This window comes from Hemitrygon akajei, chromosome 4 (assembly GCF_048418815.1).
Source record: "Hemitrygon akajei chromosome 4, sHemAka1.3, whole genome shotgun sequence".
In the NCBI taxonomy this organism is placed as follows: domain Eukaryota; kingdom Metazoa; phylum Chordata; class Chondrichthyes; order Myliobatiformes; family Dasyatidae; genus Hemitrygon; species Hemitrygon akajei.
In genome coordinates this window covers 53,573,528-53,598,851 of record NC_133127.1, presented here as the reverse complement: position 1 = coordinate 53,598,851, position 25,324 = coordinate 53,573,528, and the positions used below count along the sequence as shown (strand labels likewise).

Below are 25,324 nucleotides of genomic sequence, written 5' to 3'. Positions count from 1 at the left end.
CCTCTAAAAGCATCCTTATCTATAATGATGACTGAAGCATTCAAGGGTCAAGTGGAGGAATAATTTGGCTTCCTCCTGAAATTACCTCCATCACAGAAGGCAGTCTTCAGGCAATTCAGTTCACCCCATGTGGTGTCATGAAGTAACTAAGAACATTTGATTTGGCAAAGGTTATACAGCCAGATAATCTCCTGGATGTAGTACCTACTGAATGCTATGCTCCGTATCTAACTGCACATCTAAACAAGCTGCTCCATTGCAGATACTGGCAACTACCTACTAACAAGGAAAATTGCTGAGGTAACTCACAAACACCAGAAATTCTGCAGGTGCTGGAAATCCAAAGCACCACATACAAAACACTGAAGGAACTCAGCAGTGTCAATGGAAAAGAGTAAACAGTTGACGTTTTGGCTGAGACCCTTCATCAGGACTCACAAGATGGTGCTCCTTAGTGGGGTCCTGTTCAAGGGGTAAGTAAGAGGAGGTGTCTGAAAGTTGCCTAAGGTAGAGGTCAGTCCACCAGACTACTACAACACCCCCACCCGCCCTTATCTGCAGGTTTGATGGTGATGGTGAGGTTGAGATTAGTGCAGAGAGAGTGGAGAGCAGCCCGTTCAAATCAAGCGGGTTTTGAATTGGAGAGAGAAGTTTTAATGTCAAGATGGTTGATGTCTTGTTGGCAGTTACTGATAAAAAGATCCAGAACATGCAGAAGACCAGAGCTGGGTGTCCAAGAAGAGGAGGAGGATTGAAGATGGAAACAGGCATCATGTGAGGGTTGGGGAGTCCTTGCCAAAGAAGCAGGCACGTAGATGGAGGTGATGGAAGCAGAGCTCAGTGTCATAGCGGGCGTGGAACTCACTGAGGTGTGGGTGCAGAGGGAGGTATGTCCAGCACACAAATTGTTGAGGTATGTCTTATTTACAGAAGGCAGGATAAATCCAACCTGACCAATTATTTTAATCATCATTAAAACAATGGAAGCGGTCGTTGACACTGCTATCAAGCAATACCTACTCACCAAGGTTAGGTTAATTTTTTTCCCCAGGGCTGATTGAGCCCAGACATTCTGAACCAAAGGGGTGATTTGATAGGACTGCTCTTTACATCAAGCCAATATTAGCCAAATGCAGCATCAGGGAACCCTGATAAAAATGAAGTCAATGCGCATCAAGGGAAAAATATTCCACTAGTTGGATGATCTGATGGTTGGGAATATTATTATCTTAACACTATTGTAATGCCTTGGTTCACATCTTCACTGTTATGCTGTAGGCATTTCATTCAGCAGTTCTGTAAGAGCAGTCTACTCTGCTTTCAGCCTGTTTGGGTTATTTTTGAAGATAAGGAATGATGAGGAATGTGTGCCGTCCAACTAGGACGGCGGAACTGGAGAGATGTTCTTTGGCGAGGGGCACTATGGGTGGTCTTGGAGCTTTAGTTCAGCGGGAGATGAAGAGAGAAAACACTGGTCATAGGATACGACCCGGTGGGAGACCCGTTTATTCAAGATGGTTTGCAAGTGACGTTTGGAAGGTGGTGTGTGCTTTCACGCTGACCAAGGGCCCAGCGCATGAGTGACACAGAAGTTCAAGATGAGCTCCACTTGTGCACATTTGACTGGTTAATTAGAATGGGCCCTTTTGGTTTTTTTCTTTCTTTTCTTTACTAACCGTTTAGTTAAGTAAGTTTCATAAATATAATTCCTTTAGTTGTATGTAGTGTGCTGTCTGCACTGGGTTGTAACAGGGTAGCAAATTACACAGTGACCACACAAACCGGGACAAGAGTGTGTCTTCCCTAGACTTGTGCAGCCAAGGAAACCAGCGGGGTTTCACTATGACAATATTGCATAATATTTCGGGGGGTGTCTTAGGTTCAACCATCTTCAGCTGCTGCATCAATTCCCTTCCTTCCATCCAAAGGCTTGTTTGCTGATGTTTGCACAACCTCCAATTCCATTTGCAACCCTTCGGCAAACGCCGTCAGCCACAATGAGCAAAATTCCCATCACACAGCATCATGCTGCCTTGGAGATATATTGTTAATTCTTCGTTATTCCTGGGCCTACACCCTGGACTTCTCTTTCCAAAAGGACTGCAGCCATTTGAGAAGGTGGCTCACCAAAGACAAGCCCATCTGGAACAGAATGGTATCATCAAATGTGCAATCAACCCGAAATATCAAAGCAAACTTAGTTACCTGCCATTACAATGAACTGTGCTTTCATGGTGAGTGGGACAATGGACATATGCAAACGAAGGGTGGGAGAGAATATTTGGTTTGTAAGCAGTTGCTACATCAAGAATGCAAAGACCCATAACTCAGAGGTAGAATTGCCAAGAAGGAAGGTCTGAAGCTTTGTTTAAGATTTCTTTGCAAAGACTTGAATGTAACTGTAAGGTGCCCATTAATCTAAATGGCAAACAGAATCCAGCGATTAGTACTTATAAAGGTAACTTTTTCTGTTCAGACATAGACAAGTTTGTGTGGTCAAATTTTAATCTCCTAAGCAGTATTGCACCCATATTGTACTGTCTCAGTACTTTTGTATTTGTATGCTGTAGCACTTATTTTTTATTTGCAGTTATTTTGTAAAAAACACTATTCTTTGCATTTCTGGTTAGATGCTAACTGCATTTCATTGGCTTTGTATCTGTACTCGGCACAATGACAATAAGGTTGAATCTAATCTAATCTAATATATTTTTAAAAAAGATACCTGGAGATGTGCCCAGCAATTCCGTGTTTTAAAATTACTAAATAATTAGAAAATACATTGCAATTTAAGGTTTGCATTTGGCATCGGTGTCATAGGAAAAACACCATTCTTGATTTGACATCTAAACAAAAATGATCAACTTCAGAATTTTTCTTCCCATGCCAAAGAGAAAACGCTCTTATGATCATGAACATTGTTTGTGATTGTTGGTGCTCTACTCAGTTTGATCATGAAATACCGTGTAAGTGTTTCCAGTCTACCATGAGAATCTGAGCACCAATCAGTGTAACTCCTTTGGAAGTAGGTGCACAAGGCTTCTGTATTTTCTTTGAAGCTCCATTTATGGCAGGAGATTGCTGTGAGACTTCAGGGTCTTTTTCGCCTATCTGACAAGGGTGGGAACTCCACAAGGAATTAGAGAAAATGCTCAAGGACTGGTATCAAAGTAGTTAGATGCAATCCTTTCCAGCAAAAATAAAATGGCCAATCTAACACCTCACACATGCTAACTAAGTACCACAAGACAGCAGGTGGATTATTTTCTTTGTAAATAAAAATGTTGAGCTCATTAACATGAGGGCCAGCTTCCAACTGTGGATCAAAGTAACCTGTCCAAATCTCTCAAAAGTGAAGTAAAAATAGCCTTCACACTTCCAAGCTCCAGGAAGGGTGGAATGGAGAGCTACATTATTTATTTTTTGCATGGTCTGCTTTGAAGGGTCTTCTTGGAACTCATGCCAACTCTTAGCTATGGAGAACTCTGCTGAGCTGACTGGTGTGCAATCTTGAGATAGCGTTGGATATAACCTTTTGAAGTGAGGAATGTTGGCCAATAATTGCCCTGATTCTGATAACCAGAATTTAGGGCAGTTGTTTAAACAGGGTGGAGCCCCTTTTAGAATTGGAATCTGCTGCAAATACTCACCCTCAGCTGCCAATCCATCTATTTTCCATCATCCCAGCTGTCAGATTTTGAAGCCAGAAGAGCCTGCCCCTGTTCTTCCACATATTTATTATACTCCAAGCCAAGTCTAGATAGCAATCTCATCTCCAGTTTCTATTGTTTGAAAGCCAGCCTTCCTCATATTTCAAATTGTTAACCTCAATATTTTCAATGGCAGTGTTCTTCAGAAACACTGTAAGCTACATGTGGTTTTAAACAAATGACACAACATTTTTTTTGTATCACAGATGTCTGCAAACTGACCCACTTGTGCTAATGCACCTTCTCCTTTCATATGTATCAGAAGGTTGGGAAAGGTTTGTACTTTTGACACTGGTGGAACTGAAGACAAAATGGCAGGGGGAATAATGAATGTCCGATATATGTTTTTTAAGCACCTTTGAAAATGCAAATATACCTTGTTCTCTTCACAGCACAGCAAGTTCTTAGCCAATATCATATATGAAGGCATTTTTTAAGAGAAAAGGGAGTTAATTTTCGGCAGGCTTCTCTAATCATGACTCACCGCACTGCTGCATGTGCTACCATATGCTTCAAGAACCATTTCCATAAGATGAAACATAATGAGAAAGAAATAACACAGGTGCGCATCATTAGGCCTGATCGAGTGAATTAATTTGCCAGCTGATAACTGGCTGCTTGCTTCTATCACTCTTTTTGCGCATGAGGATAGATAGTTAACAGACGTTGTTCAGTTGAGTTTGCAGATTAGATTGGAGCCTTTCTTTGTCACTGCATTTTACTCTAATGCTGAATCTGACTTGAAATTTGCCACAATTAAATCTAAAACAGAGTTAAAGTGTTTTACACCCAGAAAGATGCACTAAAAGGGACCTGCATATTTTCCAATAGGGCTTGGTTCCATTGACATCTGGCTATGCAGCAATCCTTAAAAGGGTACACTCCCCACGGGAACTGGACAACAGCAACATACACCGTGGCTGTGATGGAGGTCAGACAGGCTGTAGGGGAGAGGGAGAGAAGTCCTGAATTCATTTAATGGGACATGGAAGTCATCATCAGAGGGATACATGCAAAGAGGGAAACTGAGCAGGCAAAGACGACTAGTGAGACCCACAGTTCCACTATAAGGAGCCTGGAAGGCAGTGAAGCATGATAATGCATTGATCACATTCCGCTGCAGTGAACAGAATACTTTTTTTACTACTGGTATTTCATCAGTTCTTGAAATTGTCAGCTTTGAACCTGGCTTAAAAAGAAGCTTACCCAGTGGTTTGCGAGCAACTTCTCATCACTGGAATACAGTGCAATTTATTAGCTTGAAATAGTAGTCTCTCAAGTCACGTCCCTATGACAAGTCAAATCTGATCAATATGTTGTGCAGCTACACTGGCTGTAGTGTTGGATAGCCATTGTGCTCCTATTGTATTGCAATATACTATAGAGCTTTGAGCTCCAACTCATGCCTGGATAATCAGAAATGAGTATTGCATAAATAGTGAAATCATGAGTTGCTCCTGATGCTGGATGAAGAATAGACACACTTGCATGGATTATCAGTCCATAGATTCATAGCAAAGAAACAGGTTCTTCAGCCCATTTTGTCCATGTTGACTAAACTAATCTCCTTTACCTGTGTTGGGCACATATCTCTCTCAAACTTTCCAATCTACAGTATGCATTTGTCCAAATGTATTTTATTTAATATCATAATTGTTCCAAGATCTCCCAGCTCCTCTGGTAGCTTGTTCCATATATCCCACCAGCCTCTGTGTGGACAAGCTTGCCACTCAGAGACCCTTTAAGTCTTCCCCTCGCATCTTATACCTACGCCCTCCAATTTTAGATCCCCTTACTTTGGGAAAAAGACTGTGACTATCGACCTTACAGTACCTGTGCAATGCATTATTTTATCAATCTCTATAGCATCACCTCTCAGCCTTCCTCACCCCAGGGGAACTAGTTCCAGCCTACACAACCTCTCAAACTCTCCAGTTACAGCAGCAAGCCTGTGAATTGTTACTGCGCCACCTCTAGCTTGATCACCTCATTTCCTTTGCCACTTTCACCGAGAAGCAGTCACAAACACAATTTATTCCAGGTAAAATCAAAATTGGACATTGTATGTAGGTATATATTCTATGTAAACATTTCTTAGCACATGGAACAGCAAATTCACTGATAAAAACACAAAAAATGTATTTTAACATATCAAGTACATAAATGATTTTATAAAGGTTATGGACATTATTATAGTCAGTCACTTATACTGTACCTATCTCTGGAATGCACGGGTTGGTGTTGCAAATTTCTCTGTCGACTGGCATTAGGAAGGAATCGCAATTGTTGCTTTGTGTCATGTCATCTGCAAGGCATCGAACCTCCCGAACCCGGTAACCACTTTCACAGGACTTAGAGCACTGAAAAATAAAACCTGGCTGGAGTAAGATGGAAACGAGTGGCGAGTAAATTACATTCATCTTCTATGATAGATACTGGGGAAGGAACACTGCACCAGCAGGTTGCAAATGGCTGACTGACCTCATTGATATGGTCATAACTACAGATTGACACAGACCCTAAAGCAGGCCATTTGACCCAAGACAATCTTGCTGACCATCAAGCAACCACTCATTTTATTTTATTTATTTTAATCCTATTTTATTCTCTTCACATTCCTGTCACCCCTCTAAATTGCACCACTCATCTACACACTTGGGACCATTTATAGGAACTAATTATCCTACCAGCTTTCAAGTCCTTAGGATGTGGAAGGAAAGTGAAGCCCTTGGAGAAACCAACACAAGCAGCAGGGAGAATATGCAAACAACATTGACTTGACACTGGGGTTAGGTCTGAACTCGGTATGGGTGCTGTATTAGTTGTACCGCTGTACCACTGTACCAAATTGTGTATTGCGCTTTTATAGCACTTTGAAAGGGAACATGAAAATTATTTTTCAAATATTATTTTCAAATACCTCCACTCCGTCCGCCACAACAGACAGGATCTCCCGGTTGCCACCCACTTCAACTCTGCTTCACATTCCCATTTGGATATGTCCTTACATGGCCTCCTCTACTGCCATGATGAGGCCAAACTCAGGTTGGGCAGTCTCCAGCCCCTTTGTATCAACATCGAATTCTCCAACTTCTGGTAATTCCCTCCCTCTCCCTTCCACCATCCTACTTTCACTCTGCCTCCTCTTCCAGCGGCCTATCACTTCTCTCATGATTCTGCCTTCTTCTACTACCCATAGTGCTTTCCCTTTACATTCCTTCTTCACCTTTCCTGCCAATCCCCTTCCTGCTTCCCCTCCCCCACCCCTTGATCTTTCCTCTGATTGGTTTTTCACCTGGCACTTTCCCCCTCCCCCCACCTACTTTATAGGGCCCCTGCCCCCTCCTTCTTCAATCCTGACGAAGGGTCTTGGCCCGAAACGTTGACTGCTCGCTTCCACGGATGCTGCCCGACCTGCTGAGATCCTCCAGCTTGTTTGTACGTGCCTATTTACATTGGATGCTTAACAAGAATCAAATATTCCATCTCATCAGTGTTCACATTGGTTACAACTGACCTAGAAGGAGGCTGGTTGTGGGGATTGACAGGAAAGACAGCACCATTTCCTGCAGATGGTGATAATCTGATTCCTGCTTCGTAGTGCACCCTGCTTGTAATTGTTATGTATCCAAATCTGTATGGTGATCCAGTACATGTTTTAGTTACTATAACCACATGTAAACTATTCCAGCTCTGGTATATATCATGCCACCATAGATTTTTAATTGTAGTCTATATATTACTCCTGTATAGGCATGGAGTAGGGCTAAAAGCAAGCTGGAGGAACAGCATCACATATTCCTCCTGGGTAGCCCACAATCCAGTTGTATGACAATGAATTCTCCAGTTTCAGATAGCCTGTTTCCCTCTGGCTCTTTGCTCCCTCTTTCCTGATCTACCCAATTCCTCTGACATCCACCCCAGACCCCATCGCCATAGGCCCTGTGTCTTTCTCCACCATCAGCTATTCTATCTGCTTATCATCTACTCCACCCACTGTTCTCATCTGCCCTCCCCACCTCCCTTATCTGGTCCCACGCTCCACCCTCTTTTCCTGTCAGATTCCATCATCTGCAGCCCTTTATCCCCTCTAGTGTTATCTTCCAGCCTCTTTCATGATCTCCGCTCCTTTCTCCTTCATCTGCCAATCAGCTCTCCTCACCTGGATCCACCCTTCTCTTGCTCCACCCAATCTTCCCATAAAAACAAAAAATTCTGCAGATGCTGGAAATCCAGAGCAACAACACATGAAATGCTGGAGGAACTCAACAGGACAGGCTACGCCTATGGAAATGAATAGATAATAAAGGGTCCAAAACTTCCACTGTTTATTCATTTCCATTGATGCTGCCTGACCTGCTGAGTTCCTCCCGCATTTTCTGTGTGTTTCCTTTCTCTCATTCTTTATACCAGAAATTAGTCCAGAAATGTTGGCTGTCTGTTTGCCTCTGACGTCCATCTGCACTTGACACTGCCTGACCTGCTAATCTCCTCCAAAAGTTTGTTTTGTCTTCCAGAGCCCATCATCAGCAGTCTCTTGTTCTCTACAGAATTAACAAATTCCTCACTGAGAGAATTCTTTAGTTGTGATACTATACCCACCATTGACAGAATCCCTTAATGATTATACTTACTGCACTCCACTCCGTTGTGTACCATTTGACGTCACATTTCCTCAGATGACAGATTTGTTCTGAAGCTGGTCTCTCTAGGTGGGAGCACTGAACATCTTCCGCCACCATAACTTTGTCGTCAGTCTTTTCCAGGCAAACTACACTTCGCAGTTGTGTACCATTACTACAATCTGCTGAGCACTGGTAAAGATCAGGAACACAACAGATTATTTAAGAGTTATGGAATAAAAATAGATAAATACAGATGCACACAAATCATAAACAGAAGTGATTCTGTAGTTGCTGGAAATCCAAAGTAACATACACAAAATGCTGGAGGAATTCAGTAGCATCTCTGGAGGAAAGGAATAAAGAATCGATGTTTTGTGCTGACATATGATGAACAATCTAGCTCTGAAATGTTGACTTTTTATTCCTTTCCACAGATGCAAATCAGCTGTAATGTAACTGAACAGCAGACAAGGCTCGAAGGACTGGTTGCTATACTCCAATGCCTGTACTCTATTTATTGCCTAAATAACACAATGAAATAGACTTAAGGGGCAGATTTCTGTGAGGCTTCTCCAGCTTGTCCACAATTAGCTGGCACAATTAGCCTACAGAAGTCACAAACCCTATCAACAAAGCCTTTCTATGATTTTTTTTTCGGGAACTCCCTGCTAGTTACAGCAGATTAGCTGGAAAATCTCTTTGGAAATTCTCTCCTAGTGCTTCAGAAAAATAACTTAATTGAAGTAAGCAAAAGGAAATAGCCCAGATACTTTCCCTATTTTTGGAAGATGTGGAGCCAACTCTGTGTCCTTGATTTGCACTAAGAGAATACTGCTTTATTCACTCTGGGCCTAAGATCCAAGCAGCTGCAGAATAGAGATGGCCTGAGTCAGGCTGTGAGTAATTTTGAACCCATCCTGTGATGTCTCTATGTAGTCTCTGTGCTTCTGTGGTCAGGCTTGATGTCTCTACATACAGTCCACATCCCTTTGACCCCTCCTTTGATCCAACCAGTGATTTCTTCACAAACAGTCCAGGCTCTTTGATGCAACCTGTGATGTTTCCAAGTATGGGATAGACTGTTTGAGTCAGCCTGTGATATTTCTATAGTCAAGTCCAGGCTTGTGATTCTGACTGTAATGTCTCCATACACAGCACAGTCCCCCTGCAATCAACTCTTGAAGTCTTTAGTTACAGTCTAGCCCTCCTTTATCCTGCCTGCATGTATTGTTAACCAGACTATGAATTTATTGTCAACCTTTTCTTTTTTGCTCGATTTATCCTATTCCCTCAGCTTTTTAATCTCTGACATTTCTCCAGTGTGACAATCTGCTTCATAATTGTCGGATTCATGCTAAGTTTTGAATTTCTGACTGACCCTAATTTAAAGTCTAACATGCATCAGAATGTAGAGACATGTTGCTATTCAATTACCCCAATATACTATTTATATCAATAAATAGTAATATGTCTCTACATATTGTTATTAATCAATAAATGTTAACTTATTGATTATAATCAATATTTCCTTTTCCACCATATGTAGTGATAATTTAATTGACATGACATGTTAGTTTAGTTAATTTGTACTGTACCTGGCTCCATGGCCCTGTAAACCAGCTAAAATTTTCATTGCAAGGACCAATGTTGCAAGGCCGGACATCTGCAGGCTTCTCATTTCCACAGCCTTCCAGAGGTAAACTGCTGATGTGATTCATCAAACACACAACTGATCTTGTCTGGATGCCATTTCCACACTCTGCAGAACACTGCAATAAGACAAAGGTCAACCAAAGGATTATCAGCAGCATTTTTTTTCTTCTTTAGTAGGAGAGACAGGAACTACTCACTTCAAGAACTACTCACTATAGTGGCAGCAGAAAGTAATCGCAGAGGCCTCTCAATCAACACCAAGAAGACAGAAAGCATGGTCACCTCCAGAAAGACAAACATCCCACAATGTGTGATCAAGATCGGAAATACAAACATCAAACAAGTCAACAAATTCAGATACCTTGGCAGCCAAATAACAAGTGATGGCAGGTGTGACACAGATATCAAATACAGAATAGCAATGGAGAAAGAAGCTTTCCAGAAAATGAAGACCATATTAACAGACAGAAAGATGAACACATCCACTAAAAACAGAACACTGCAGTGCTACATTTATTCTATCCTGACTTATGGAAGTGAATGTTGGACCATTTCCCCAGCAATGGAAAAGAGACTAGAGGCAGCTGAATTACGGTTCTCAGGAGAATGTTAAAAATATCATGGACCACACACACATCAAATGAAGAAGTTCTCAGAAGAGCCCAAGCAGTTAGATCACTCATACCAACAATGAGACAACTCAGATTCCTAGGACACATCATGCGGAAAGATGAATTAGAAAAACTCAGACTCTCTGGAAAGATTGAGGGGAGCAAACTGAGAGGAAGACCTCGGCTTATGTACATCAAAAGCCTGGCCAGGTGGCTACACATAAAGGGAAGGGAAGTCATACAAAGAACAAGGGATAGAACTGCATGGAAAACCATGGTCACCAATGTCCACATCGGATATGGTACCTATACTGACAGGAGGGACAGGGGATAAAGGTTATGGAATGAGGGGCAGTGATATGCTTCTCTCACAAAGCTGACACATTTCCAATATCCCTGTTGAATGTGTCTGCTGGAGGTATGTCCAGCTGCAGCTCCTGTCAGATCACAAGTGTACGTAGAGGAGCTGATGTTTCATTCACTACAGGGCATTCAGAATGTGGAAAATATGGATGGTACGTTCAGTGAGTCCATCACACTATTGGTAAACAAAGAGAAAATGGAGGATTATGAAAAACATAACATACATCTAGCAGCAACTAAGGTCATATGGGTTGAACTTAGGAGTAAGGGAAGTGCCAATGATTTACTGTAAACCTCCCAATTGTCAATGGGAACAAGAGGGATGGATATGCAAACAAACCACAAAAAGAGGTGTAAGAGCAAAAGGTTATAGTTGTGTTAGATTTTAACTTTCCCAACATTGACTGGGATTGCCTTAACGCACGACTTAAATAGGGCCAAATTTACTAAGTACACCTGAGGAAGCTTTTTATACATATAGATTCTAAAGAGAGACAGAGCAGTCCTGGATATTGTCTTAAAAATGATTGTGGGCAGGTGACGGAAGTGTAGGTGGGAACTGTGACCTTAATTCTATTTGCTTCAAGGTTGTTATGGAAAGGAATGAGTAGAGCTCTGTTAAATGAAATTTAACCCTGACAAGTACAAGATTATGCATATTGGCAAGTGATTGGGGGGTGGGGGCAGGACATATAGTAAATGTTAGGGTTTGAAGGAATGTTAATGAACAGAAGATCTTGGGAGTCAAATTGATAGATCCCTATAAATTCAAAGTTCAAAGGTTCAAAGTAAATTTATTATCGAAGTACATACAGGTATATGTCACTATATACGACCCTGAGCTTCATTTCCTTGTGGGCATACTCAATAAATCCATGGTAGAATAATAACCATAATAGAATCAATGAAACACCATGCCAACGGGCATTTGACCAATGTGCAAAAGACAATAAATTGTGCAAATACAAAATGAAAGAAAGAAATAATAAAAATAAATAAGCAATACATATTGAGAACATCAGATGAAGAGTCCTTGAAAGTGAGTCCATAGCTTGTATGAACAGTTCACTGATGTGACAAGTGAAGTTATCTCCTTTGGTTCACGAGCCTGATAGTTGAGGGGTAATAACTTGTTTATGAACCTGGTGGTGGGAGTCCTGAGGCTCCTGTACCTTCTTCTTGATGGCAGCAGCCACAAGAGAGCATGACCTGAGTGGTGGGAGTCCTTGATGATGGATGCTGCTTTCCTGCAGCAGCACTCCATGTAGATGTGCTCAGTGGAGCGGAGGGTTTACCTGTTATAGCCTGGGTTGTATCCACCACTTTTTGTAAGATTTTCTGTTCAAGGGTATTGGTGTTTCCATACCAAGCTGTGATGCAGCCAGTCAATATACTCTCCACTACACATTTATAGACAGCTATAGTGGAAAACCAGGGTGTGTGAAGAACATGCATGCCAACATAGAATATTAAAGTTGGAATGTTAAATTGCAATATTATGAACTATGGGTTAGACTGTACTTGGATTATTGTGTGCAGTTCTGGTTGTGAAAGATTAGGTTGTGATGGGGAGAGTTCAGAGGAAATTCACCAGGATATTGCCTGGTTTGGAAGTCCTGAGTTATGGGGAGAGCTTGGATAGGGTGGGTTTGTTTTCCCTGAAGGAAGCTGAGGTGTGATTCGATAGAGGTATATTAGATAATAGCAGGTGGCACAGTAATGTTGGGGTCAGAATGGTAGCGCAACATTTAGTGCATCATGTTACAGTGCCAGCGATCACCATCAGGGATTCAATTCCCACTGCTAGCTGTAAGCAGTTTGTACGCTTTCCCTGCGACCTTGTGGGTTTCTTCTAGCTGCTCCAGTTTCCTCCCACATTCCAAAGACCTACAATTAGGGTGAAGGTTAGTAAGTCTTTCCTAAGTACATGTGACACTTAATGCTAATCTTTATCTTTTATCTTTATCTAATCTTATATTAAATTATAAGAGGCATAGATATGGTAGAAAGTCAGTCCTTTTCCCATGGAAAGAGTATCTAAAACAAGAGGGCACAAGCTTAAGGTGAGTGCAAGGTGTTTTAAAGGGGAGCTATGGTGAAGGTTTTTTACACAGTGTGGTTGATGTCTGGAGGTTTTGGAATCAGATACATTCACTGCCTTTCAGTAGCATTTAGAATTGAAAAATTAAAGCAGAAAACGGAACTAATGCAATCTAATGAGATTAGTGTAGATGGGCAAAACGCTGGCACAGATATGATGGCCCTATTTCTGTGCTGTCTAACTTTATGATTCAATGATTGTGTAGCCATACTTGTCACTACCGCATAGCAGTATCCACAGATAGAATCTCAGCAGAAGTAAAACTCTGAAAGATTAAACCTCCTAGAATTAAAACTCTCAAAGATGAAAACTCCCATAGATTGATTTCCTAGAATTTAATTCTTCCAGGAATCAATCCTGTAGGCAGAATTTCCGAGTGTTACGGTGATCAAATCTCCCACACTTGGAAATTCCCACAGGTTAACCCTACCAGAAATTAAAAACCTTAAAGGTTAGTTTTTCCAGATATTTATTTAGCAATTTATTAACTTAGTGATATAGTGTGGACTGCCCCCTTTCAGCCCTTCAAGCCCCACCACCCCTGCAACCCTAAACCCCGATTAACGCTTACCTCAATCATGGGACAATTTACAATGATTGATTAACCTATCCAGTATTTCTGTGGACTGTGGGAGGAAACTAAAGCACCAGGGAAAACCTACACATTTCACAGGGAGGACGTACATAGACTCCTTACAGAAAAGTGCCAGAATTGAACTGCAAACTCTGGATCTCCCCAAGCTGTAATAGTGTCACAATAATTGCTACACTTACCCTGCTGCCCATTGGAGATAATAAATGTCCTTCACTTCCCCAACATATTAAATCTTTCAGAGATAAAAAGCTTTACAAAATTAAGTGACCAAAGATAAAACTCTCAGAAATAAAAGCTAAAGATGAATTCACAGAGATTAAAATCTCTATTATAAGACCTAGACATTTTCACTGAACTGCTGTGATTCCACATGTGGGCCAAATGGAAGATAGTCACAGTTTTAACTAATCCTCTTTAACTGGAAATTACAGGAAAGCGTATGTAAAACATGGACAATCAGGGGCAGGGAGAAATGGTACAAGTTGACAGGTGGAGTTAATGACAGTTTGAATCTCACCTTTTGTAGCTTTGTGGAGCCACATTTGGCAACTGGGCTTGACATACATTGTCAGACTGGCTTTTTGAAGTAGGATCTGTTGTGGATATTGAGCTGGTCTGCTGGGAAGCACAGGAGATGTTGAGGAGGTGGGGTGGGTGAAGGGTTGTATATGTCCATTGACACATGGTATTGCTGCACAGCAAAGGGAAGCACTCCTCCTCTTCCTAGTTTGAACATCATGGTAAGCAAAAGTTGGAGAACTTTCCATTTCCTTGGTGGATTTTAACAATCCCTTAAAGGATTACGAGTTCATTATACCACCTGTAGATGTGAGCAGTGTGTAGCTGTTGCATGCTTACTCTGTATTCCCAATTTACCATTGGAGTCCTACCCCAAATGGAGAACTTCAGGTGACTGTATTCAGAGCATCATGTCATAGATAGATACAACATGGAAGCAGTCTCTTTGGCCCAACTGACACATGCCCTGTCCAAGTTAGTCCCACTTGCCAGAGCTTGACCCTTAACTTTCTAAACCTTTCCTGTCTTTTAAAACATACAAAATGCTGGAGGAACTCGGCAGGCCGGGCAGCATCTATGGAAAAGAGTACAGTTGATGTTTTGAGCCAAGGCCCTTCATCAGGACTGGAGAAAAAAAGATGATGAGGCAGAGTAAAAGAGTGGGGGTTGTAGAGGAAGAAATACAAGATTGTAGGTGATAGGTGAAACCGGTAGGTGGGGAGGGGTGAAGTAAAGAGCTGGGAACTTGATTGGTGAAAGAGACAAAGGGCTGGAGATGGGGGAATCTAATAGGAGAGTTCAGAAGAAAGAAAAGGGGGAGGAACATCAGAGGGAGGTCATAGACAGGTAAGGAGATAAGGTGAGAGAGGAAAATGGGAATTGGGAATGGGTATGGTGAAGGAGGAGGTGCCATTTCCGTCTGGGTAATCTACAACCTGATGGCATGAACATCCATTTCTTAAATTTCTAGTACTGCTCCCCATCCCCCTCATTCACAAAAAACTGAGGTGCAAAGGGACTTGGGAGTCCTTGTGCAGGATTCCCTAAGGCTTAATATGCAGGTTGAGTCTGTGATGAGGAAGGCAAATGCAATGTTAAGATTCATCTTAAGAGGACTAGAATATAAAAGCAAGGCTATAATGTTGAAACTTTATAAAGCACTGATGAGGTCTCACTTGGAGTATTGTGAGCAGATTTGGGCCCCTTATTTTAGAAAGGGTGTGCTGAAATGAGAGAGGGTTCAAAGGAGGTTCATGAAAATGATTCCAGGATTGAATGGCTTGTCATACGAAGAGTGTTTGATGGTTCTGGGCCTATATTCACTAGAATTCAGAAGAATGAGGGGTGACCTCATTGAAACCCATTGAAATGGTGAACGATCTTGATAGAGTTGATGTGGAGAAGTTTTTTCCTATGGCAGGAGAGTCTAAGACTAAAGGACACAGGCTCAGAATAGAGTGGTGTCCCTTTAGAATGGAGATGAGGAGGAATTTGTTCAGCCAGAGAGTGGTGAATCTGTGGAATTCTTTGCAACAGGCAGCTGTGGAAGACAAGCCTTTATGTAGTTTTTAGGCAAAGGTTCATAGATTCTTGATTGGTCAGGGCTTGAAGGGAAATGGGAGGAAGGCAGGAGACTGGGGCTGAGAGGAAAATTGAATCAGCCATGATGAAATGGTAGAGTAGACTCGATGGGCCAATAGGTCTAATTCTGCTCCTATATCTTATGGTCTTATGGTCTTAATTTGTGTTAAATAAAATTATGAGCAACCCCTACTGAGTAAATGAAAGGATGTACTTCTGTTAGCAAAGAGATCAAAACTCAGGGGAATAGATTGAAAGTAGAAGGATAAAAGGAGATATAAGAAAAAACGTTTTCATACAGAGGGTGGCAAGGATCTAGAACTCATTGCCTGAGAGGGTGGTGGAGACAAGAACTTTCACTACACGTAAAAATGTAGTTGGAGTTACAGTGTTGTGATCTGCAGGACTCCTGATCTAGTGATAGGTGGAATTTAAGCTGGTTGGATGTTTTTAATGTGATGGGTCTAATGGCTTCCCGATGGAATGGTTGTAGTATGAAACGATGTGATATCAGAACAATGTTTTTACCCTTGGACTCCAGTCCGTGTGGAACCAACTCTTTGCACATGGGCCCATGTCACAGTTTTCAGTATCCACAGGCTTCAGCTGCATGTTGCATTCTTCATCATCAACGATGTCGCCGAGGTTGTCAATGCACTTCACATCCCTGAGTCTTTGCCCCACACCACAAGGCACTGAGCACTGAAGAAAAGAATAAGATTTAAATTACATGGCCAGAAAATGCTCTTGAAAACAAGAATCAGAACCGAACTATTCTGTTCTCACTGTTCTGACTAACTGTTAACAATTGTGATAGCTATCTTTATTAGAAGAGACTGCAGTTCCCAGGACTCATTTCTCCAATACTATTGGGGCAGAGTAAAGACCATACTTGCTTTAGACTCAGGTAGGAGACCCCAAATCACTCTTTCTAATGTTAATTAGTCAATGTAAATTGCCCTGAGTGGTAGAATCTTGAGTGAGTTACTGAAGATAGAAGAATATTACAATAACACGAGAACTATTATCGTATTCTTGGTGGTGCAGACTCAGTGGATCACCTGAAGCTTTCCTCTATGACTGTACTATTTTTGTAATATATAACTGCTCTTTTCTATTCCTATACTATATGACTCTATTTTAGTTTGCTATTTCAAAGGGTAGGGGCATGTGGGGTGACTGGGGAACTGAAGAAGTGGATGTTGGAAAGAGCACCTGTGTGCCTCCCTGTCAGTTTATGGTTGAAATACGCAGACATAAGGTAGCCTGAAGATTGATAGTACAAAAGTTTCTCAATCCAAAGTTTACTGTACCCAGAATTTTATTTTCCTGCTCCAGCTTTTTCAGTCCTGCTCTCCCTCTGATGCACAAGACCATTAAAACTTGACATCATCAGGGAAACTATTGGTCTTTAGAAGGCAGTGAGCTATTGTTTTTGGGAGTTGACACCAAAAGGGTTTAAGAACCTACAATGACACAAATTACAAGGTAATATAAATACATGGAGGAATTTACATCTCCTTATGAATTTTAATTTACAGTTCAATTTTGTACCTAATGAAACTGTTAATTTTTTTGTTTCTCCATCCAAAAGTTGAGTTGCCGTTAACTATTCTGTTATACTGTGCCTTTCACCCCTCTTGTAAAGTACTCTTGCTCATGGTAATAGGGCCATAGTGATCAAGTCAACCTCATCTAACCTCTTAAATACTGTGCTCCCTATGCACCCACCAGACTCAGGTAAGATCCACATTAACGTTGGAAAATATAGTTAGCAGAGTGTAATTAGAGACATTAAGCAACATTACGGGACTGTGTGAATTGCACAGTGCTGCACAATTATAATAATGGGCCCAAAATGACATCTGTAATGGTAAGGGTTCAGGGGAATAATACAGGCTGCTGTTGATCTGAGCTTCCACTATGTGAAATATCCAGCCACTTGTGGACCCTACCAATATGCTGAAGGAAATAAATTTAGGGCTGGTTAGTCCAGCACTGCTTAAAGATTAGACAAAAATTAAAGATTAGGTCTGTTTATCATGCATACATCAAAACATTCAGTGAAATGTGTCAAATCTAATCAGCATGGATTGTGCTGAGCAGCCTGCAAGTGTCGCCAGGCTTCTGGTGTCAACATAGCGTGTCACAACTCACTAACCCTAACCATACATCTTTGAAATGTGGGAGGAAACTACAGCACACGGAGTTAGCTGTAGTTGAATAACAATTTGGGAAGTAAAGTTCGCTGGCAACTTCTTAATTAAATTTGACTCTTCAAATGATCAAGAGCTACTCTAGCAGGTATTAGCAGGCTGACCATTTTCTGGTTAATAATTCTTGTCTCCAATCAATTCCTACCTGAAAATTCTTGAAATTCTATTAATTCAGGACAATCCAGTTGAATTACACTAAACCTGCCTACCTAACCAAATTTCTATAGCAAGATGAGATTATGGGATAGTAATTGATAGTTGATTTGCAAGTAGATTTTTTCAGCAGTAAGAGCGACTGCCCAGGAACCAGGCTTGACTGGTGGATGAAAGAATATTGGTTCATGGGCTTGATAAGCATCCTGAGCATTGCTTTATCAGTTAATGCATCAATGTTGAAAAGGATCTTGCCTTTACAATTCCAATGAAATATATGATTGAACCACAGCCTGACCATTTTTTTGATATGTGTTTCCACTGAGTGAGTAGTCTGCATCACTTGTTTTCACTCCAAACTATTTTAGCTGCTGTGAGATCTATGGTAAGTACATTGATTGGAGGCTTATGGGCATACACCATTTTAAATTGCTGGCTCTTTTGGAATTTGTAATATGAGCTAGAGGGTGATAAAAGGCGACATTGCGTTGGAATTGATGTCTCAAAACCAGACCCAAGACAGCCACCAGCTAGCTAGAATTGGTTAACATGATAATGGATGCAGGGATCCTAAGTGCAACTATCTAATTTGATCAGTATAGTTTTTTTTTGCTGCTTTCAGGTAAAACCCCACACATGGGAGGCAAATCACTTGCTCTGGGTTCTCACCACTCTGGCTTGGATTGACTAATGTTCAGTACTGCTGAGAGAAAATGGTTCCTCTGTTAACGTACTCCAGATATAGGTTTAGATGGAGATGATCCTGGGAATGAAAGGGCTAATGTATGATAAGTGTTTAATGGCTCTCGGCCTGTACTCATTGGGAGAAGAATGAAGGGGGATCTCACTGAAATGTATCATATATTGAAATGCTGAGATAGAGTGGATGTGGAGCGGATGCTTCCTATAGTATGGGAGGTGTAGGCCTTTAGAACAGAGACGAGGAGGGTGGTGAATCTGTGGAATTCATTGCCATAGGTGACTTTGGAGGCCAAGTCATTGGGTATATTTAAAGCGGTGGTTGATAAGTTCTTGATTAATAGGACGTCAAAGGTTAGGGGGAAGGCAGCAAGATAGTGTTCAGAAGAATAATAAATCAGGCATGATGTTATGTCAGAGCAGACTCGATGGGCTGAATGGGCAAATTCCGCTCCTATGAATTATGATGCCAGAACAAAACTTGTTGTGCCCTCTATGCCAACTGTTTCTGCCAGTCCTCCCATGAGATTGCTTTACCTCACTCCACTCTGTCCTGATGTGCCATTCACTGCAGATTTTCAACTGGCAAGTAGCTGTAGTTTCCGGTTTCTCCAAGTGCCGGCATCTCTCAGGCTGAACACTGGTCGTTCGATTGGCATAGACCTGTCTGCAGAGAATTTGCCGATGTTGTACCCCAGGTCCACATGTCTTACTGCATTCAGACCATTCACCTAGGTCCCAACTTTGATTAAAACAATAATATTGGTTAATAGAAGAGATCTCTCCAAATCAGAAACCACTAGGAAGAACTATGCTTCCAGCGTTGTCATTATTATCAGTGGCAACAAACAAGCAAATGCAAGGAAATGTGAATTAATATTTGCAGCTCTCACTTGTCAGCGAGTTGCATAAACTAAGGAAAGAAAAATAATAGAAAATAAGGGCAGTAAAAGAATAAAAAGCAGATGGACAGTAAGCAAGCATTCTTTTCACATCCTCAAGAATCCTTTTATACTCAATGGAAAATGTTTCTAAAACTGAATGTGTAATTAAAAAACTAAGCTAAATGGGTTCACAGGTCGCTCGATCCTTGATGCTTTTTTTCAAAGCTCGTACATTGTAGAACTCTAGGTCTTTCCACAGAGTTTCACCTTTCACCACAATTTTCAGGGATTCTGAGGGAAATACTGCAGATGAAGGGAAAACCATGCAGAGTATCTATCCCCAGTGTCTTTAAGACCTTCATACAACATGCAAAAGTCAAAACAGAGGAAAGGCTTTATTTTCATTCTTCAAGATTTCCCTGAGATCTGTTGAGTGATATAAACAATGCTCAGAACCGAAAACGAAAAACAGGTTAGTCAAATTTATTTTAAATAAGTAAGTGGGTTTTTGATTGAAAACTTCTATTCCCAATTTCTGTGGAAATTAAGATTTGATGATGGAAAAGTTTTGCAAAGTTGCGCCAATTTGTGTCCTTGCAGATGCTAAATAGAACTTTTTTTGTTTCAGATTATGGCTGATGGGGGAAATGGAAATGCTTCAAATGGTATGCTGGCTAATATTAAGGTATTTTATTTGGCCACACGAGAGAGGGAGCTTTAATTCTGTCCAGCTCCCCACCACCCCACTCTTTGCTTATCCTGGGAATAATATGTTTCAATGCCTCCCCAAACCAGCCTACCAACCCTCATCCTAATGAGCCAAATGCAGATCTTCCCAGAAGATCAGATCAGTCCATGTCATGACCATTATCATTCAATAGAACTACCAGGTGTTATATGTTTATGCAGAAAACTTTGCTTCCATTTTCGCTACATCTGCTCAATCTCTAGTGGTTACTTGTTATTACATTGCAATTTCATAGCCTTCACGGGGCTTTGATTAAGTCTCTGTTTCTGCTGGCCCCTGGCTGGATTGCATCCAAACTATGGAGACTGCTCTCCAGTTTTATGAAGGGTTCCATTTAAAGTAAAATTAAGTTAGGTTTATTCTGTGTGTGATTGCACTGCACTTCCCCTTCAGATCAACAGCAGATAAACACAAAACACGTGTAGTTTTAACTGTAGACAATTAATGTAATAAGCAATGTCTGTGTGAACGTACTAAGCTGGACAAGGCTGGATGTTGCAAGCTTCTTCCTCTGGTGTTGGTCTCATTGCAATTTCACACAAGTTTTCTGATACTTCTTCATGAGTATTCCTGTTAACACACTTAAAGATGAGAACACGGCTCCCTAAAAGTCAAGAAAAGATATTTATTATTAATAGGAGGATTTCCTACATCTGCATAACTTGTTTAGTGAATGCATTACTACAGATAAAGCAAACAACAAAAGTTTTCAACTTCAGGGAGAGGCAATTTTTCTTAAGCAGAGAGTAGAGCCTATATGGAACAAGCTGCAGAGAAAATGGTTGAGACAATAACATCATTTAGGGCATTTGGGTAAATACATGTACAGGAGGGGTTTAGCAGGTTATGGGGCAAATGGGACAAGTTTTGGGGGCATCATGGTTGGCATGGATGAGCTGGGCATAAGAGTCTGTTTCCATTCTGCATTACTCTGTGACTCAATGTACCAGAACTGCCAGCTTACATTTTACTAAGGTAATTTTTGTTAACTCAGGTTATTCCGAGTGACAGAACTAAGGTACCAGGCAATCATGATACCGGTTAGTGTGGTGCCAATACAGTTCAGGTGTTGGAGTTCAGAGTTCAATTCCGATGTCACCTCAGCAACACACACAAAATGCTGGAGGAACTCAGCAGGCCAGGTAGCATCTATGGAAAAAAGTACAGTTGAAGTTTCGGGCTGAAACCCTTCAGCAGGACCGGTTCGATGTCAACTATAAGGAGTTTGTACGTCCTCCCCATAGAATGCGTGAGCTTTCTCCTCTGGTTTCCTCCCACAGTTCAAAGGTGTACTGGTTAGCAGATTAATTGGTCATTGTAAATTGTCCACTGATTAGGTTAGGGTTAAATTGGTGATTGCTGGACGGCTTGGCCAAAAGGGCCCATTCCACACTGCATCTCTAAATAAATTCTTAAAAAATGATGTAGCTAAATGCAGGAACAGATTTGTGAGCCTCCATGATTGATGCTTGTTCTGATGTTCCAATTTAAGCTGATGAGCGCTTTTGCTTGTCACGCCACTTTTAAATTTTAACTACTAACTTTAAAGATTGAAGATCAAGACCAGCTGAAGTTCAAGTTCCCCATTGAATGCAGCAACATGGACTACCCACACAAGCACAAATATACAAAGTCAAGAAATATCAAAATGAAACTCAGTTTGATTGCTAGAACTGGATGATGAGGTTGTTGTCCAATTTGCAACTTGCAGTGTACTTTGCACTTAACAGCGGTTTCTTATAATTCGGGTAGGTCTCTAACCATTTGTTCATTATAAAGGATTGTACAGTGTGAGTTTGTAGAACTGACCACCTCCTAGTGTGCTAAGTAAAACTATTCTCCAGATCATCTGATATGTAATAAAGGTTTTCTCTGTATGGTGTTAGCTTTTCAGCCGGCATTCTAAGTATTTCATTTGAGGTCTTTAGCGCAATCTTATGGTTTTTATATTCTGTGTTTTTGCCCATTATTTCTTGTTTTTTCGTGCAGGGCGGGGTCAATGTTCTTGTTGTGTTTTGTGTGGGGAGTGTGGAGTCTGGGGGGGGGGTCGATGTTCCTGTTGTGTTTTGTTAGCTTTTTTAATGCAGGGAGGTTGATTTAGGGGTCAATATTCTTGTGTATTTTTACGGGGAGGGGATTTGGGGGTAGATGTTCTTGTTGCATTTTATGCAGGGGGATGGGGGTTTGGTGGCGGTCGATATTCTTGTTGCATTTTGTGAGGGGAAAAGGGGCTTGGGGAGGGGGTTGATGATCGTGTTGCCATTCTTTTTTTTGTGCTGGGTGGTCAGTTTGCTGTTTCTCTTTGAACTGACTTCCATGGTTTTCTTTGTTTTGTGACTAGCTGGAGAAGATGAATCTCAGAGTTGTATACTGCAGACATACTTTGATAATAAATGAACCATTGAATCTTTTTCTTTGAACCTTTGAATCACAGTTGAGTTGGTTGCCCTGTTTGCAAATCTGATTCACGTCTGCTATAATTAAAGGAAAGATCTTTATTTCACTCAGCTAAATCAACTACAATTAATTGAACCAAGTAAACAGCGTTTATGGAGTTGATGGGGAGGACCTTCACAAGACTGTGTAGTGGGGAGATAGCAAGTGTAAGAGGTGAGAAGGTAGGGTGAGCAGCAGCTGGCAGGAGATAGGTGGAACCAGGTGAGCAGGGATAAGATGGCCATATGGAACCAGTTGGGGTGGGGGAGGGGAGGGGTAGAGTCAGGAGACAGTGGGCTGTGGGTGACAGTAGATAAGAAAAGAGAACAAAGGGGGGTCAGATAGATAGGTGGGTGAAGGGAGAGGGGAAACGTAGGGACAAAGGCTGGATGGTGGGAAAGGGAAACAAAAGGCTGCAAATATGGAATCTGATCAGGAAGGAAGGTGATAATGTGGAAAAAAAATAAAGGAGAGGAACACAGGGAACTAGTTGTGGAAAGGGGCACATCTCAAAACATGAGGTGCATTAGGGAGATAGAATTTTGTGGGAGGAGGGATATGAAACTGGGTGATGGGTGGAGGAGTGTGTTGTGGGGGGGGGGGTGTGGATAGTGAAACTCGAATGAAAGAGAAAGAAGCATACTCCCTGGAACAGATTTTTTTTCTTGGAAGAGATTTGCCTTCTCAGTTTCCATATTAAATATTTTATATGGCCTCACACTGTGAACCAGCAACTGCATTCTTAAAGACAATGTATCTGTTTGCTTACAGTGTGGAAGATGCATGTAAATATTTTTTCTTGAAGACTGGTTGTCTTTTTAATTAACTAACCCCTGAAAATATTTGCACTCCTGTAACCAATATTCCTGTCTTAAAGAAATTACTTAAAAAATTTATGGGAGAATTTACATGAAGTTGTATTTTTGGAGGTCGGGTCTTCTGTAACCAATGAAACCTCTGTAATCTGCTTTGCAGATGTTTTAACTTAGTTGTTTTATGTGTATAACTACAAGTAGACCACATTTGAATTGGGAGTACCCTATCTAAGTTATCAACAGGACAGCACATACAAAATGCTCTGCTGGTCAGGCATCATCTATGGAAGGAAATGAACAGTTGACACTTCAGACCGAGAACTGACTGTTCATTTCCCTCTCTAGATACTGCCTGACCTGCAGAATTCCTGCAGCATTTTGTGTGTGTTGCTCCACATTTCCAGTCTCTCTTGTATCACCAGAACAACATTTAATTACAGAACAAAACACCGTCAATATGACAATAACATGAAGACAATAACATCATTATTCCAAAATGCAGAAAATAAAACAAGTCCTGTAAAACAATTGCAGAAGGCTGAAGGCTGGAAGGTTATTTATTTTTAACTTGGCAAAAAAGAAATTATTTATTTATTTAGAATAGACTCCTCTGGTCCTTCAAACCACGCCACCAGCAGCCCACCAATTTAACCCTAGTCTAATCATAGGCCAATTTACCATGATGAATTAACCTGCTAACTGGTATGTCTTTGGACTGTAGGAGGAAAATGGAGCACCCGGAGGAAACTCACACATTCCACAGGGAAGATGTATAATTTCCTTACAGAGGATGCCGGATTTGAACTCCAAATTCCAATGCCCTGAACTGTAATAACTTTGCGCTAACCACTACTCTACCTTCAAACCTATTCTTCTAATTTTGATATTATTTTAATATCTGGAATTAAAAGAAAAATTTAAATATCAGTAGTCAACTGGCTGTTTTTATTAAATCCAATCAAGGAATATCAAATTTTAACTTTTTGACTGAGCCGGGGATATACCTTTCCTTCCTAAGCACTCAATCAGTTGATGACCTCCCAGCATTCAGCGGAAGAGGTGCGCTGAAAAGTATCAACACCGTCTGGGCTCACAGAAATGCAGCGAGGAAAATGGTGGTGGAAGGTCAGCAGAGTGCATATTGGTAACTAATGAAATATTATCTACTGTGCCCCAAAGCGACTAGGCTGCTGAAAATTGCCCCTGGTATTTAGGTAGGAGGTGGAACTGCTAGTAATGTGAAGAGGATAAAATGGGAATAATGCAACTGGGTGGTTGATGCTTTGTGCAGACTCAGTGAGCTGAAGCTCCTGTTTCTGTGCTGTGTGACTCTGACTATAAAAAATATGAATGAAAACATATTATAAATGTAGTTTGTCTTTTATAGCAATGTACTGCAGATACGTTTTGACATGAGTATGTACTGTTGTACAGTTCAAAAGTAAATGAGGCATATTCAGTGTTAGTTCTAGTAATGTAAGATCGATGGAATTTGGATGTTCCCTAGCCAGGTGTTACATATCTCTATAATATTAACTGTCTAAGGACTGCATGGGAAAAATTTGATCCACTTTACAGGAATCTCACAATATAAGAGAATCAAAGTCCCAAAAAT

At 41.1% G+C, this 25,324-nt stretch overlaps 1 protein-coding gene across 1 annotated transcript in view; it reads right to left on the bottom strand.

Moving 5' to 3' along the window:
• Nucleotides 1-25,324, bottom strand: part of adamtsl7 (ADAMTS-like 7) — a 491,555-nt gene that overhangs the window by 6,459 nt on the left and 459,772 nt on the right. Inside the window, exons 12-17 of the mRNA XM_073042603.1 lie at nucleotides 20,933-21,062; nucleotides 19,364-19,568; nucleotides 16,287-16,460; nucleotides 9,931-10,104; nucleotides 8,345-8,524; nucleotides 5,926-6,070 (exon numbers count right to left, since the gene is read on the bottom strand). Coding sequence (XP_072898704.1) covers nucleotides 5,926-6,070; nucleotides 8,345-8,524; nucleotides 9,931-10,104; nucleotides 16,287-16,460; nucleotides 19,364-19,568; nucleotides 20,933-21,062 — 1,008 coding nt within the window. The remainder of the gene's footprint in view (nucleotides 1-5,925; nucleotides 6,071-8,344; nucleotides 8,525-9,930; nucleotides 10,105-16,286; nucleotides 16,461-19,363; nucleotides 19,569-20,932; nucleotides 21,063-25,324) is intronic.